Source organism: Etheostoma spectabile, chromosome 5, assembly GCF_008692095.1.
Source record: "Etheostoma spectabile isolate EspeVRDwgs_2016 chromosome 5, UIUC_Espe_1.0, whole genome shotgun sequence".
NCBI lineage: Eukaryota > Metazoa > Chordata > Actinopteri > Perciformes > Percidae > Etheostoma > Etheostoma spectabile.
Window position 1 is genome coordinate 14,652,967 of NC_045737.1, and position 18,116 is coordinate 14,671,082.

Genomic DNA, 18,116 nt, shown 5'->3' on the forward strand with positions numbered 1-18,116 from the left:
AGCCATTCCGTTGCAATTAGCATCTATCAGTGCAGACTCTCTGTAGTTATCGCTGTAGTGTAATCACAAATGAAGGTCTATTCTGAGGGCAGCACAGGGTGACACTCTGGGACTATGCACCAATAAATCCCAATATCAACCGACATGATAAGGTCCTTAGGTTGGGTCCTGCTTTATCACCTGATCTTGAGGCCCCATTTGGAAATAGGTTTCCTTGTGTCATTGCTTTAAGATCTTATTTATTTTCAGCTGACATCGTGCTTACATTCAGAACATAATTACCTTTTTATGTTTCAATTTAACACACCACACACAGCAAACCGGAGGCCATGTCCAGCATAGAAAAAGTGTACAAAATTCACAGAAAAAGGAGGAACTCTGTGTGAATAGGAGCTAGGGCTGGGATACCACGATAGTTATTGTCAAAACAATGTAAAAATGTTGTATCACATATATTTTTTGTTGCAATGTTGAAAAACCAGAAGTAGCAACTGCGTTATTTGGGTTATTTGAACGGCGCTTTACATTCTGATCCTTGCACTCTATGTTCATTTTGCTCTAAAGTTCTTAACAAAATGAGAAAATACTTATGTGAACATGTGTTCTTATTATTGTGTTATTTCCTATAGACCATTTAATTATTGAATTAGCAGAAAGCATTCTGTATTGTGATATATAGTTATTGAGATAGGAAATATCCTACTTTATATCAATATAAAAAATGTTTTGCCATAGAGCCCAGCCCTAATATGGGCCCATATTTGCTCCAGGACCTCCTATCAGTTTAATGCAGCCATATGTGGTTGGGTGTACAAAGCATCCTGTTTCCCATCCACAAGCTTCTACCATGACGTCAGCAATGTCCCTTTGACCTTAACCAAGTAGTCTTAGCTGCCTAAAGTTAACCAAACTTTAACCACTGAGGCGGCAGATCAGAAAACCCTCAGGAGTTATTTGTCGAGTTATATATAAAGCATGTTGGCTGTTATGGATGGCACTATGATGACTTTCTGTTGCCATCATTAGGTGTGAAATCTGGAGCTTGAGAAGGAACAAGTTTTTTGGAGATGTAGGCTATATTTTATATGCTGCCGCTCCAAGATTTGCACATCTTAAAGGCATGTTCAGAAAGTAGACCACATGGAATGAGCAATGAATTATTAAGATACAGTAGTATTCCTCGCAGATAAGGCATAACTAGGACATATTCCAGTACTGAGACTGGGGGCTGCTGGGGATTTTTAAGGTGGAATGTGCTCCCAGACTGTACCCGACTGTTCTGTGATGTGCTCCCTCCTCTTTCTCTGCATCCTGTTGAACCCTGTTTGAGTGTATTTGTGTGTGTGTGTTTGAGTGTGTGTGTGAGTGTGTGTGTTACCAGCCCACGTGGGTCGTTGATGTTATATTTTTCCTTGTTGGCATCTTGTGGAGTGAAAAAGAAGCCTGGCCTGCGTAACACCTTGACAAAAATAAGATTCTATATTTTCACATAAATTACATGTACTTTCACATGCTCACAGAATAGCTTTTTGACGCAGGTGTTTTTAAATGCCAAAAATGTGTGAATATACTGTAGCTTCAAGGAGTCAGATGAAACATGTAAAGTAAAATATCCATTGGCTGAGATGTTAGGAAAGCCAGAGCTGGAGCCTCAGTGTGATGATGAAATAGAATGATAATTAACTGCCTGCTAAAAGCTTAAAACAAGCTGTACTAAAAGATGTTCAGAAAAAAAAATAAGTGTTTTGGTATCGACTCCACACGGCTTTCACAGACCGTTCCCCAAGTTGTCTAATACCAACGCACAAGGCTAAAAATAAGACGGGTGACTTCATCAAGGTCTGGTTGAAGCTGTTGTCAGCAACAATTTGGCCGATAGCAGCTCTAAGAACAGATATACAGTTTAAAGTAGGACCAGTATGATATACTGCTCAATGCAGTGACAACATGATATACGATGTTTGAACATACAAAGAGAAAAAAAAAAACTGAAAACCAACACAAAAACTTGCAAACACCATCAGCCACCTAGTACTTGTGCTTTGTGCAAAATAAGTTCACACTGTTTTTTCCCCTCTTTGTAAGGAGGGATGTTTTCACACCAAATTATATGGTGAAATGTGGCAGTTTCATGTTTTCTTCACTCATAACAAAAACCCACACCTCATCCAACATGGCTTGAGATTTTTGGATTCATCATATTTTCTCTGCCCACTGGCACACGTCCAACCAAACAGCAAACGCTGCCATAAAAGTTCCACTTCAAAAAAAAAAGAAAAAAAAAAGGCTCAACATAGATGTACCGTTGTTTTCAACTAACAAAAGAATATGTGGGAAGAAACTGCAAGCTGTGACAACCAGCTTAAAAAAATCAACACAAAATGCAAAAGAACAAAAGATGAGTTTAAAGCGATTTGCATCATTTTGAAGCCAGGTGGAGAAGCACATATTTAGATCTGTCAAAATGCAAACATTTTCTTTACTCATAGAAGCAGAGAATAGAACTGTAAATCAGGGGAGCACTTTGTCTAAATGTATATACATACATACATACACTATTATACCAGTGGTTGATGGTTCCACAAAATGTATTCAATCTAACAACCAATTCCTATATAAAAGTAGCATGCTTTACACAAATTTCTGAAATGTTGGCTAAAATATGTATCAGCATGCATTTCCATCATTCCATCCAGTCCGTCTTTATGTGAATATATTCATGAGGGTGTAAGAAGAAGACATAATTAATCATGCGCGGGTAACTGACAAATTATAGCTTTTCAGTGCTGTTTACCACCGGCAATGCATTTGTGTTTATAATAATTGATTTGGTCTGACTCTTTTTGTCAGCTGCTGTGTCCATACGAGCGTTAGGGGAGATGCCCATGTCTGGACTCAAAACCAGCACGTGATAGTAATGTGGAGGCCCGCAACAGTGAGTGGCACGCTAAAAATCTGTGGTCTACAGTAGAAGACGCAAATATAAGTATAACAACGTCACAGGTGTATTTGCAAAATCTGTTGCCCCTAACTGTCACATCTTCTCCATTGTGGTATGACAGATTTTCTACTCTGCCTGAGAGTGTAAATACGTTTTTTGAGATGATTAGGCTTTTATTATTTTTTTCCAGTTTAGGTACAAATTGGAAATGCACTAAAAACCGGTGCATGAACACTTATTTAAACCACTGAGATGGGCCTCATCAATAAACTGTGGATCAGCTGAAAAAAAACAGATAATCTCAAATAAATTATCAATTAAGAAAAGCCTGGATAGAAGTAATACAACTCTAAAGCAGTGCTGTGGCCTCAGAGATACGTGAGCTCTTGTGGGAAAAGTTTGTCCGACGTCTCAAAGAAAGAGAGAGTTTCTTTGCGACGGACTGACATGCACATCAATTAAGTTCTTGTTCGTCCTGGCTGTTGTAATCTGCTCCGTGCTGCAGACTGTAGTGCTGCTCAGACCTGATGATGTACCATTTGTGGCAGAGAAGCTCAGGGCTTCCCATTCATTATCTAGGCTGCATATGATGCACCTTGGTTTAGCAAACAAACTAACAGGATGTCTTTTTCTATACTGTTTTGTAATCAAGTTCAATGGTTAGACATTAAACAAAATGTCTGGTGGTGAAACAAACTGTGCTGATCCTCAAGCAAAAGCTGAACTCTTAATAAAAACAGTGTAAAATCTTGTCATACAAAAAAGAATGTAGGCCACTTATAGTAACAGACATCAAATGCTTTATCATGAGGGACGTGCCACTCTGCTAAAGAGGGGCAGCAAAACCTTCCATTTGAACATTTCACAGGTATAGCTAAAGTGAACACTGGTCTGATTTCAGATGTGGACACTGGCTCATAGCCAGCCCAGTCTTGTCCATATCTGCAATATGTCGGCATACATTAGCCTTGAATGGGCCAAAGGCGGCGTACATTTGGTGGTTTGGTGTGGTAAGAAAGAATGCATTGCAAATAAAACATTCATTGTAATGGCATACTATGTCAATGGAAATATACAAGGGGATGCAAACTGATGCTTTCTGATATTCAAGAGCACAAAACCTGCAAGTTAGATCAAGTTTGGATCTGATATCATCCTGGAACAATAACGAATAAATTACACAGTGATGAGCAAGCTCTAAGCTAGTATAAGCACTGGTAACACGGCTTCGAAGGAACAGTAGTGTGTCATTTCCTGCATTCAGACACCTGAAAGACGAGCAATTTGCCTATGAAGATTTGTTACTTGACTGACTGGGACTTGCCCTTAAGGACTTGAGATTTGACTTGGGACTGGCTCTGACAAGACTTTAGACTTGACTTGCCCATGAAGTATCAGGTGACTGATGTACTGTATATCCCTGACAAAGACTGTAAAAGGGAAAACACAGCGAGGCACCATTAGTGTTTGGAAAGATGTAATAAAATTACAGTTTTTCATCTCATTGTCACTCATCCAACATGTAGGCACATGCCACTCGTAACCATTGGATACCAGTCTCCAAAGCTGCAGTGACAGGCCTCTAATTGAGAATCTGGATTCCAGCCTCTGCGGTATTTGTCAAATGTTTTTATCTTCCCATCTTCTCAGCGTCTCTTCTTCGCTCAACAGGGAATCATATCCTGACAAGCCCCCCTGTGGAACGCCAGGGGATGCTTCTGCCGCTCTGTGGGGAGAAGAATTAGCCTCATCTTCCTCCGTTCTGTCTCCTTCCTACCCTCTCATGCCTGTGGCAGTGTGTGTAAATGAGCTGCTTCCTACTTTATGTGCCTGGGTTCATCTGCTAGAAAGCTCGCCATGCTTCGCCTGCATAACTGAGAGTTCAGCTTTTGTTCTATAAGGGAGTCACATACCTACGTGCCCCAGATTTACAGCCTCCTCAATGTCATTTCTCAAAGAAAATCAATAACTCTTAGAAGTAATCAGACTGTGAAAGTAGCCAGGATTTCAGAAGAGACAGGGCTGGCAGTTCAAATACTGGTTGAGAAGATCCAGAATAGGAACATGCTCTGTTAACATCCCCTTTAGAAAGAGGATAAAACGGACGACTGAATGTTTTCTTTGCACAGGGAACCAAACTGACAGTCGTCTCATGTATCTGAGGAAAGAATATTTTTATGGTCAGTGAAGAAAGAGAGGCATTTTAAAAACGGTCGTCTCAGGTTTATACTTGTACAAATAACAGCACTGAGGTGTGATTTGCACAGCACAAGACTGCAAGCCCAATTATGTCAGCAGCAGGTGCTATTGGGGTCGACAAAGCACAGAAATACTGGTGCAAGTTTTATTTAAATTGTGTGCTTTGATTCTCATGCTCATGAACCCTATTTCTCCTCATAGACCAATTATTTATTTAAGCTTCATAGTTTTATGTAAAAATGTCAAAACAGACCCTCCTTCAGCTTATGGTATACTTTTTACTATTTCAGCTGCAAGTCAGAAATCCTCCACAGAGACCGAATGGGGTTACGGCACTGCATGTATTTTCTCACCAATTGGGTCAGAGAAAGACACAGCAGATCTCCTGACACTTTTAAACTGCTGGAAGATTATTCAAAAGTATTGAAAGATAACCTGTTCCACTTGTCAAAAGCCATTGCTAACTAAATTTTGTTTTGTATAATGGGCGCCTGGGTAGCTCAGCTGGTGGAGCAGGCGCCCATATATAGAGGTTTACTCCTCGACGCAGCGAGCAAGGGTTTGACTCCGACCTGTGGCCCTTTACTGCATGTCATTCCGCCCTCTCTCTCCCCTTTCATGTCTTCAGCTGACCTGTCTATTAAAAGCCTAAATAAAAATGCCCAAAGAAAAAATAAAATAGTAAAAAATAAATAAATGTCTGAGTATTTAAAATCTAAAAAGAGTGTTAGATAGATTCCATTAAACAAGTTTTGGTTTTGACAAAATGCCCCTGTATCCTATAAGTTTCTTTCAAATGTCCCTCTGCACAATAGCAAATGATATATCTAACTCTACAATTGGGAAATAATAAAATGTTGATTGGAATTGAACAGCATGAGGGGGGAAATTGATACAGGTTGGACATAACTGAAACTTGAATTCAACCTCACTTTTAAATGCAACATATTTTAAAGACAATTATAGATAAAAGAAATGAAGAATGTCAATTTATTTTTGCAAGATCATTGTTTGCATCCTTGTCCAGTGAACCAGACTGAATCTTATGTATACTAAACATCACACAACAGTGCTGGCTGGTCCTCCGGCAGGGCAGCAGTTGTGGTAAGCTCTTTAAAAGCAGCATCGTGGAATGATTGTGCTTAAAGCTGACAGCAGGAGGTTCAACTGTGGCCTTTGCAGATCAAACAGCTACTGTTGCCTCGGGGCAGCAAAGGCTAGGCACGCTGAACAATTTTGAGCTCGCACAGTAAGGCATGAATATGTAGCTGTGAGTTTGTAATGAAGAAAGAAGACTTTCAAGGCCAAAAAAATAGATAAATAAAAACAGAATTGGGGTTGCAGAAGGGGCAACGGTAGCCTAAAGTCAGAGAGGCGCACTGGTGACTGAAGGCTCAAGCCTGCCAGGAAAATCTAAAATCTAAGGAGAGAAAATTACAAAATGCTGTCCTCCCTTAGCTCTGCTGTTAAATTTCCTTTGAGCAAGGTATTTGGCCTACTGCAGCTTTGGTAATTGTACTCAGCAGTTTCCAGCTGTGAGGGCAGTAGGAAACATTTAATTTGAAAGATGGATGTTGCAGAAAAAGCAAATACACTCATGTGACCTACTGTGGCTGAGTCCAAGCTTATAGTCATGATCATTACATAAACTAGCTGTATTTTATCGCTAACTGATGCAACCTGAAGCCAGTTTATGAAAGTGTTTTCAAATTGCTGTACTGTTTCTGTTGGAAATAAAACAGAATAAGCTGTTTTCCCTTTTCTTTCTTTTATTCGGATCCCCATTAGCTGCTAACAATGTAGCAGCTACTCTTCCTTGGGGTCCACATAAAACAACCACAACATATACATAAAATACCATTGTAGTTATTGTTTAAGTGTTTCCTTAGGAGTCGTAAAACTGGCCTTACTCTGTGCCTCCACCATATTGGTTGGCAAGCTACTCTAGTCCACATTGTGATGGTTGGAAATTTTCTGGCAGTATCAGTTTGGAATAGGCAAAAAATAATTACAGTAGGTAGCTAATATGAGCAGCGAAAGCCCTCGTGTATAATATCCCCCATGTTATACATGAGGGCTTTCAATAGTAGCTTTTTATAGTAGTATTTCCATCATCCATGACAACATAATTTCTCAGAAAAGTAAGTAAAGTAAAATAATTAAAACTTCTGGCAGTAAAATAAAGCTATAGGATTGTCACATTGTCAGGTAAAGTTCTGTAGCCTGGATGTCAGCCAAACTTAGCCCCGCACACAACATTTGAGATCGGGAAGTTCGGTCTGGACTTGATCCGTTGTGAAGCAACTATACTAGAGCCAGAGCTATTTGGACCAATCAAATTGTCAGGGCAGGCTTTCTATGATGATGGACAGATGATCAACAGTAACGTAATCAACCACCTCACCAAAGAGCGCTTGGGTTGAATTTGTTTACAACGAAGATGGCTGCTGCTGAAGAATTGAGATGTGGAGATTCCGCCATCGCGTCTGTTATAAAAGATATGGACAGCGCATTCATTTTAAAGCAGAACAGAGAACCGCAATCAAGACATTAGTTGATCAGAAAGATGTTGCCGTCCTTCCTGCAGGATTCGGCAAAAGTTTATTGTATCAGCTGGCCCCGATGGTCGCTAAGAAGAACATACGTCACATACTCCATTGTTCTGATTGGTTGTAGGTTGATCCAATTGAGTGCAGAGGCATTTTCTTTCCTGGTTCTGTTGAAACACATCCCATAATCACAGCCCAATGGAGCAGGATCAGACTAATATTCTGACTAGAGAGAGACCGAGTATGACGACGTCAGGCTAAAAGTTCGGTGTTTCTGTTTCAATTCACATTGAGGATATAGACATATTCTAAACTTTGTCTCCTTACAGTTTTATTAAAAAAAAAAAAAAAAAGTCCCTTTCCTCGTTCATAATGTGTGATAGTGGAGAAGGGTGTGACATTATTGATGACCTGACATAAAAAAAACATGTCTTGTTTCTGTCTGATTATTCTGTAATGTTTCACCTTCCTGGATGAGCCCCAGGTGTTTATGCTTCTCCCTGACATCTAATTGGTCAATTATCATTATTGTGTGGTGGGTTGCAGACATACACACATACAAACCCCTCCATTATTTATTCTGCTGTGGAGGCAGACCGTGCATTTTTCACTCCACAGCCCACCTAAGGGAGTTATTAGAGGTTTGGGAAAATGACTAAATCCCCTCCTGTCCACTACGTGTTTCCCCCCCTGGCTCTATGTCTCTCACACACTGTACAATACAATACACTAACATCTATCAGGAAGAAACAGGAGAGTAGTGCGGACCAAGACAAAATCTCCTTGTTTTATAGAAGGAATAATTAAGGTTAAGGCTGAACGATTAATGGGGGGGGGGACCTAATTGCGATACTGCCTTTACGATTTGATTGGCAATTTTTTTCTTAAAAGTTTAGCTAAATTTCAATATTCACTGTGTAACAGATAAAACATGGAGCATTATAACACCATCAAAACTGCTCTATATTCTTATGCCAGGATGAGAACATAGATATGAATTGCCAGCAATACGTGTTCTTCTCTTAATAAGCATGGAACATTGAACAGTCAAACACAGAAGATTTAATTTATAAAAATACAAAAACAAGTCCAATAAAAAAAATATCAGTACTTTACTGTAATTGAAATTTCTGATACGCTTCAGTTCAATAGCAGCATCTATATACTGCACCTTCTACAATCATGTTGAATGATTGAAAATTGAATGAGAAAGCCACTGAAAGTAGGACATATCTGTAAATAATCTGTGATATGTCTGTGACATTTGATAAATCGTTCAACCCTGATTGAGAGTAAAACTTGAATCTCATTGTCAAATCTAATCTGCATTGCGTCTTAATAAAATTATATACTGTATGTATATACACACACACACACACACACACACACACACACACACACACACACACACACACACACACACACACACACACACACACACACACACACACACACACACACACACACACACACACACACACACACACACACACTTGTACTGTAATCATCAAATAAAGTAATTATATCTACATGTAAGTGAAATCTGAATATATTCCAACAAATAACTGTGCTTCAGTTATGTTTTGTCTGAGGAAATTCTGGCGGACGAGGGTCAGGAATGTTGTCCAAGAATGTGATTGTGAGCCCAAGAAGGAGCTGTTTCTGAAGTCTACTGAAGAAAATATGTGGATATCTGACTAGAATGACGGAACAAGATATTCCCTTTTAAAGAAAAATAATCTAAAGTTCTTCAGTGATAAAATATTTTTGCCGATACTTCATGTCCTTGTTGAATGGAATTTCAAAGACTTTTCTTCTGTCCTTTACTCCCTTAAAAGACATCAGTGGCTCCTCATTCCCTTTGTAAAGTCACTGAGCATTAACAGGAAGATGATACTACAGCATAGCTGATGTGTGTGCCACATAAGACTTCCTTTCATGTCCTTATACCAGAGAAAACAACAGTTTTGAGCTATCAATAAAACATTCTACAAGGTGAAGAGTGTGCTTCTTTGTCAGCTCTGCAAAATGTCTGCAGAATTTTTCTATTATACTAATTTTAGTTGTGCTTTATGTAGTCTATATCGACGACGTCGCCCAACATGATTGTGATTGGTTTACAGAAATGCCAATACACTAGGGCATGATCCGGAATCCTGTGTGGACTAGCCAGGCCCTCCTCTGCAGCTCCGTGGAGGAAGGTCTGGCAATGCAAGACTAGTATAGAAGTGTATGCATTTAAAATCTATAAATAATCTTGAATAGCCAGCTTTGTTGTACAAGAACCAGTGTTTCTATATATCTCAACATACTTTACATCCGCAGACTCCACTTTCACAGATGGCATGTGAGGACAGAGCAGGCGCGTTGCTTGAAGGATGCTATGTAATCCTGAGGCCAAAGTACAACTATCAGTGGCATGTAAGCTTCAGCTGCTGCCAAATGCTCTGCAGGTTGAGATAACAGAAACATTGTGGCTGAAATAGTGACGGTGATGTCTTTCCTTTCCAATACCAGTAGATTTGTTAGAGCAGAATATGTCAAAGAAATTCATTTCCATAAAAGGATTTGTAAACTATGGAGCTTGGAGGAGTTTGTTTTATACAGTAAACTAATAAAGAGCCCCTACAGAGAAAGGTAAATATCTGCTCTAGTTATTACTTTTTTTGCTCATTTCCTCTTTGCGGCTCCGGATTATTCTCATGAAAAAAAAAAAAAGTACTTTATCATGCACTATATTTACTATTTGCCATTTATTTGATTCTCCATTTATGTGATTATCCAAACAGTGGCCTCAAAAATTCACTCAGTCCATGTAGGGTTCAAAATTAGCACCGTGTACCAGCCAAATGCTAGTGGCTGGTAGATTTGCTTCATTCAACAGCCATATCAACAATGTTAATCTATAAAGTAGCTGGGAAAACTGTAACTGTAACTGTAACTGTAACCCAGTAGAGAAGCATCAAAACAGTACTTGCAAGCGATCCTGTCTGTACCCAGATCTAGAAAAAAAATGACTATTTGTATGGTTTTGTTTGCAGGAAATCATACTTCCACTCACATGATGGGAATCGAATGAAGTTAAAAAATAAATAAATAATGCAAACCCATTTTATCAGTGTCAATTTTTTTTTTAATCACAAGATTAACGTTCTTTTTGGCCTAGCAAACACTGTAGTTTTTTTTCACAAGCTGTTGCAACAACTGGTAACGTGAGAAAAACTACAACACCACACCGGATATGGCTAGACCGGAAACACAACACCAAGCACGCTGCACACAGCTGTTTGGGCTTGCGAGCCCAAGAGTGGTAACGTTATGTTTTGAGTGGCTGTGAGCGTGAGACGCCAAAATGGAAGCGCTTTTGAACTTATAGTTCCGTGGACTTGGGGGTGAAGTTGCAACATTGTTACATTTTTCATTTGGTTTGGTTTGCTTTCACACTGCACTTTGCCAAATGCACCAAACACTGTAAACAGATGGTCACTTGTTTATTGGACAGAATATACAAAAGTCGCCACTTTTGGTCTCAGAAATAATTGAGCACCACCACATTTATAACGTCTTGGGTTTTCTGGTTCTGCTTTAGTGTTTCTAATTTTTGAGAAGAAGGCGATTAATCGGAGCAGCTAAAAGGCAGCGAGTGAAGAAGAGGGTGGCCCTGATGAGAGAGAGAGAGATGGTGATGATGTCACCAGTAGTGGAATGTAACAAAGTAAAAACACTTCTTTACAGTACTTAAGTACATTTTCACATATATGTACTTTACTTAAGCATAATCAATAGTGCATTCGTTTGACTATCACTTCATTACATTTTGCAGCAATTATCTATATTTGCTACTCCACTACATTTCTACAACGTTCCGTAATGGAGGCTGAGGGTGTGGTCTTGACCAACTGCCACTTTGCTCGTTTGAAATCTATAATGTCTCTCTCTCATGCCAAATTCTCTCGGCGGGCAAAGCAGAGAAAGGGGAGGCAACCTTGCCCCTTATGACCTCATAAGGAGCAAGATTCCAGATTGGCCCATCTGAGCTTTCATTTTCTCAAAGACAGAGCAGGATACCCAGGGCTCGGTTTACAACTATCAGCATTTCTAGCCACTGGGGGACCATAGGCAGGCTGGGGAAACACATTAATGTAAAAAAAACCTCAAAGGGAAATTTTCATGCCTCGTTTGTCTCAGTTTACATGCAAACTTGCAAACGAAGATTTAAAAAATCTCCACTCTGGCCGGAGGTTTTAGAAAAGCTCTTTTTCAGAGGCAAAGTCTCTGTTTGCACTGGGGGACCATAGGCAGGCTGGGGGAAACGCATATTATTGTAAAAAAAAAAAAACTCATGAAAGTGACATTTTCATGTCATTGGACCTTTAAAAACACTCCCTCTCCTCCTCAGTTGTGAAACCATGTGGCCTACTTGTTGTCCATGCCTGTGTGTTCTTGCTAGATAAATGTGGGCAGCATTCACTGTCCCGTGGGAAATTATCATTGTGGTACTTCACTCTGGTTATTTGTATTTTTGCTTAAGTACTGAGATTCAGTACTTCCTCCACGACTGGATGTCACACAGAAGACCAACCAGCAATGTGTGCACAGACAACTTATGGATCGGAAAGTTATCATCACTTAAATCGCATATAAGTCCGTAAATTGTGTGCAAAGTTGAAATTGCATGCGAGTAAAAGCTCTGTATTTGGTTCACTTCCTGAATTTGGGTTAGATTGCGTTGTCAACTCACCCTGCGGAGATCTGAGGAGCAGTGACCCAAACTCTAGTTCACTAAACAACTGACACCCTCCATTTTCTAGCGGACCAGAGTTTGCCTGTTTGAGTTCAGCTGAGCTTTCACACCAGCCCAAATGAACCGGGCTATGTGACCAAACAGCTCCAGGGTTTGTTTTAAACGGACCAACCAAGGTAGGTGTGAAAGCAACCTAAGAGTATTGTCATCATTTAGACAATTCCCAGCCCTAATGACAACCATGATTTATAAATGTCTGTAATCTTAATTCCCTGCTCAGTATAGAGTAAACTATTGAGTGTCTATTACAAAGGGAATAGTAAACTACTGCATGAGGGAGTAAATAAAGACACAGGCTTCTTGAATGTCCTCATAAGACAGCATTACCAATCGTTATTAATAATTTACTTATCACGTACTTTGACACAACTTTAGCAGAACAAGTTGGTGACTAAATACAGATTACAGATGAAAAAATAATTGTATGTCTACAAGATGAAAAGAAATGAACTGCCAATAAAAGAGATATGTTTTATCAGTGGACCTCTCTTCACCCAAAATAAGATAAATTATTAACTGGTTGATACAAATCCTATGTGGATGCGGCTAAAAACACATTTCATCTATGGTAATATGTTCTGAAATCAAGTGCCAAGTCTTTATAACTGGGGAGCTTGTTAGTGATTATTATTCAATTTACTTTACTATCTTGAGACTTGATTTATTTTTTGCAGCTGATGTTCATGTGGGTTTAATAAAAAAAACTTTGATGAATGATTCAGTTGATCAACTGTTAACTGTTAAAACTCACATGGGAATGATGTAAAAGTTCATAAGTTCAATATGTTTTCACAGGTTTGACTTTGCTTCATTGCCGTGGCTTTCACTCTTTCAACTCTCAGCCAAAACACTAAGCTCCTTTGAGCATGTTGTCAAAAAAAACAGGTCTGTTGCACAGAGAGCTGTCTTTTATGTCACTCCAAAGCCACAAATAAATATCTTTTTCTTGCTCTGCAATATTTAAACAAATAGCAGAGTTCAACTGGAGGTCATATAAATATTGATGGAGTCTGATGCCAAAAGACATCTGGATCACTAAGAACTGTGAATTAATAGGTGGAGCAGAGTTTGAGGACATACAGTAAGAGAGGACATACACGTACAAACAACGCCCATACTACTGATACATTTTCATTATGTACTGTATTTATAATATATAGTTGAGAGTTATATAAATCAGCTGATGAGGTGAAAGAGGCTATGGTTTGTATCATAGCTGATGTTGGTGAGAGTTTCAGGTTCTCATGATCTAAATGTTTTAGCACCTTTCCCATCCTAACCAGCATTTATGTTTTATATTGTACATGGTCCCTTACAAATACCTACAATAAATTCTGGAAGAAACACTAAATCCCTTCTTTTTGGGGTATTTCTTCCCATGACAATGGTCATATTTAAAAAACAAAAAAGGCACAAAATATTGGCAATCAATTAACAAGTTCCTCTGCCTTTAAACAGCAAAGGGTTACAATGTGACAAAATTATATTTGTCCGGTTATTGCTCATATTTTTGTGAGTTCTTTGGTTCAGGTTTGCTAAAGGTTAAGCAACTAAAACTGCTTAGATTTAGCACAAGATTATGGTTATGGTTAAGGAAAAAAAGATTGTATCGATATTCACACACATGTAAGGAGCTAGAACCAGCAGGAGATTAGCGTATTTTAGTATAAAGAGTGGAATCAGGGGAGACCAGCAAGCCTGGATTTCTTCACACTTCAAAAATAGGCCAACCAGCATATCTTAAGCTTAGTATAATTGATCTATGAAGTAGTTTTTGGAGACTAGTGGCCAGAATCCAACAGCTTCCTTGCTGCTGATATTGGAAAGTCATGTTTTGCACAAAGCACAGAACCACAAGGTCCAAGGTTAATTTATTGCTATTGTACAACACAGGGTTGCACAAATAATGAAGTTGTAGTCCCATTATGCTAAACACATTTTTTTAATTCGCATCAGGAGGAATGTAAACAGCAGCAAGTAGGTAGTGTATTTGTAGGTATGCAATAACAATATATGCTGAGGATCAATAAAACATCTGTATGTAACCCTTAGTAAAATGCTGAATGCACAGTTTGGAGATGCACCATGTTTTATATCTGTGCAGTCATTGTTTGAAACAAAAGGTGCACAGGGGGCTGCTGCGGAGGTGTAGAGCAGTCGGCTACCGATTGGAAGGATGGTGGTTCGATCCCTGACCCTAAAGTCCCATGTCAAAGTGGCCCTGGGCAAGACACTCAACCCCAAATTGCTCCCAATGCTGGTTCATCGGAGTGTAAATGTGTGTGAACGTTAATCTGAGCAGGTGGCACCTTGTATGGAAGCCTCCTTGTGAGCGCTTTACGTTGTTGTGATTAGAAAAGAAAAGTGTGCTATGTTGATACAGACCATTTACATAACCAAAAGGGCAGTCAGTGTAACATAAATGTAATCATTTAAAATTTTGGAATTTTGGAAGTCACAGCAACAGTTGCCTGTGTGTTATGACAACAGCAGGTCATCACAACACACCAGTGTGGGATAGAACAACCCTTCAACACCAACTGCTGTTGAACAGTAGAAACTTAGAGGATCTTCCAGCTACAAATGGAGAACGGCAGGAAGACCATGGTCCTTGACAGATTAAACAGAAGGTTTAGAGACTGCAACCTGGAAAAGGTGGTTCCTGAAAAGAAATTGGAGAAGCTGAGCGCTCACCTGGGAAGGGCCAACAATAGATACATGAGCTCTAGAGCAGTGGAAAACTTTGACAATCAAGAGGAAGGCGGCAGACAGCAGGAAAAAGCCAACACGCAGAAATTGAGGAAGCTGAATGACTTTTGGAGGCATGCGCATGGAATTTACCTCCAAGAGCATCAAACGAAGCTGCAGCTCAGAAAAGAACTGGAAATGATTAAACATCAACTAGCTCATGAGAAGGCTCTCAAAGAAAGGTTCATTTACAAAGCGTTTGAAGCAGACAATGCACTAAGGAGGCTGCAGAAATGTCTCTTTAACATCGACATGGCGATCGCCAATGAAGTTCACAATGAAAGAAAGCAGAAGAAGGTGTTTCAAAAAGAGTTGGAAGAGCTCAAAGTGGCTCACAAAATCAGCCAGCAAAGGTTCTCAGCAGAGCTCATGGTTGAGAAAGATAAAATTAAAGGATTTCAGCAAGAACTTAAGCAGCTGGAAGCACCGTATCAGATCGACCGAAGGGATGAAAGGAAGCTGAAGGCTGAAAGAGAAGAGAGCGATGGCCTCCAGGAAGAGCTTGAGAATGAGGTTCCAGAGAAGATGGTCATGAAGCCGCTGAGGGCTGAGGGGGACACTCTGCTTCAACAGATAGAGGAGGAGATACAGGCCCTGCACAAACAGACACTGACCAACCAGGTCACAAAGCTCCAGGCTGAGGCCGCGGTCAGTCGGGACCTTCGCTCTGAGCTCGCCAAGCTCAAAGAAGAGCAGAAGGACAAGACCGGGAATCAAGGGACTCTCTCCATGATGATGGAGGAGATCAATTACTCTAAAGAGAAGCTTGAGAAGAAGAAAAATGAAAGAATGACCAAAGAAAGAAATGCTCACTCTGGAAAAAAACAAGTCTCAAAATCTATAAAAAGTTGATAAAGCATTAAAAACATAAAATACTGCCTGTTTTATTGTATTTTAAATGAGTTGGAAACAACATTCAACTTGTGTTGGATCTATTCTGAAATTAAATCTTTTCTCTAATGAGGAGTCACATTTTCCTTTAACTTTACAAAGGACACATCATTTTGGTTTGTTTTAAAGATTATTTTTTGGGCATTTTTAGGCCTTTATTTTCACAACAGATGAAGACATGAAAGGGGAGAGAGAGGGGAAACGTCATGCAGCAAAGGGCCGCAGGTCGGAGTCAAACCCGCAACAGACGGTCAGTGTTTTTCTGAAAAGGAATCCTTCGACAATTTCCAATTTACACTTTTTTTTTATCTCCACTGGTTATTTTACGAGTATGCAAAAACATCAGATGCTGACGTAGCGCTGGTGAGGATCATAAAAACATAATTTAACCCTTGAAGTGCTGGCTGTATTGTGTGGAGATGCATGAAGCCATTGTCTAAAACCAACTAAGCAGTAAAACTTGTGGAAAGTTCAGTCGGTGGTTGGATCTGTAATTGCATACGAACATGCTATTTAGTAGGCTAAAACAGTATGTGGGTTTTTATAGCATGTCCGAAATTGCAGCATGAAACGCTGGACACTAGGCTGGCATATGCATCCCACAATGCAATGCGGTAGTAAAGACAACGTTTGAAACAAACAAAAGGAGCGCTGCGGAAAGCAGCTCTGTAACGTCAAAAACACTTTAATTTACATTTCTACGTATAAAAAATCTGTAATTTTGTCACCTGTGACTGTTGGTCTAATTGCTTACCTTTTTCAGTAATTAATGTAATATATATTATCATGCGGCAATGCCGCTAGAGCTGAAGTCGGCCAGGGGTTACCATAGTTATTAATGTTAGACCTCTCCAACCAGCAAGGAGCCTCTCAGGAAGTCAGGTTGAAAATTACAGCTTTTATCCGGAAAGACACACTACTGTTTATTTACACAAAATAGAGCCCGACCGGCCAATATTATTGGCCCATATTAGGCATTTCCTGATCTATTGGTATCGGCGTTTACAATGGCCGATTTTTAATACAAAAAATTATTAAATATTCATTCATCAGAATCATTTATAATAACAAATAAATGATTCTGATAAATGAAGGTTTAAAAAAATCAATTATGTGCGTTGGTGTTTGTTTCATAGTTTGTCCACCAGAGGGCGCTCTACAACATCCCAGTTAGCAACACTGATTATTTTTTTGGTTAATGTGTTTTTGATCAAAAGGACTTTAAGTTTCATATCTTTAGTTTGTATTTTTATACATTATATTTATCAGAACTTTAATCTATTTGGATGTTCATCTGTTCTGTTGTGACAATAAAACAAATTATTATCATGTTATTTTAGTGAGAACTCAAATAACTAATGTTAGGAAAAACTGTTTTGTAACGCGGTTCTGTATTTTCTTTTTTAAATATATACCGAGAGTATATTGAGAGACTGTGAGATGGAAAAGGAGGATCTTGAAATGCAGGTGGAGGAGCTGCAACCTGCTGCAACCTGCAGCGGCAGTCACAAGGAGAAGGTGAAACAACTTTGCATCCAAATGCAGCAACTGTTGGAGAACACCCGAAGAAAGGAAAGCAGCAGTCAGCAGGAGATGCACAGCACCCTACAGGATGAAAGTGAGGAAACAGAATGATTTCTTGTGGCAGGCGCATGACAAAAACCTCTGGGAGCATAACAGGAGGCTGCAGCTCTGCGAAGAACTGGAAGAGACGAAAGTACAGCTGGCTCGTCAGAAGGGACTAAAAGAAATGTTCATTAACAGAGGAAAAGAAACACGCTATAAACTGGAGAGGCTGAAGAGACAAAAAGAAGCCGAAGAAGGTGATTCAAAAAGAGTTGGAGGAGCTGACAGCGGCTTCCACAACCAGCGAGCAAAGGTTCTCAGCAGAGCTGCAGGTTGAGAAAGATCCAAATAGAGCTCTTCAGCAAGAACAAGAACTGTAATTTCCCATTTTATTGGGATGGATAGATGGATGGATGGA

General features: G+C 39.5%; 2 protein-coding genes across 3 annotated transcripts in view; one reads left to right on the forward strand and one right to left on the reverse strand.

The window, feature by feature from the left end:
* rasgef1ba (RasGEF domain family, member 1Ba) overlaps window positions 1-18,116 on the reverse strand; it is a 119,631-nt gene that overhangs the window by 55,943 nt on the left and 45,572 nt on the right. The window lies entirely within an intron of this gene.
* The window catches only part of LOC116690324 (RUN and FYVE domain-containing protein 1-like), a 3,527-nt gene continuing 376 nt past the window's right edge, over window positions 14,966-18,116 (forward strand). The window contains exon 1 of the mRNA XM_032517207.1: window positions 14,966-15,862. Coding sequence (XP_032373098.1) covers window positions 15,077-15,862 — 786 coding nt within the window. The 5' untranslated portion in view covers window positions 14,966-15,076. The remainder of the gene's footprint in view (window positions 15,863-18,116) is intronic.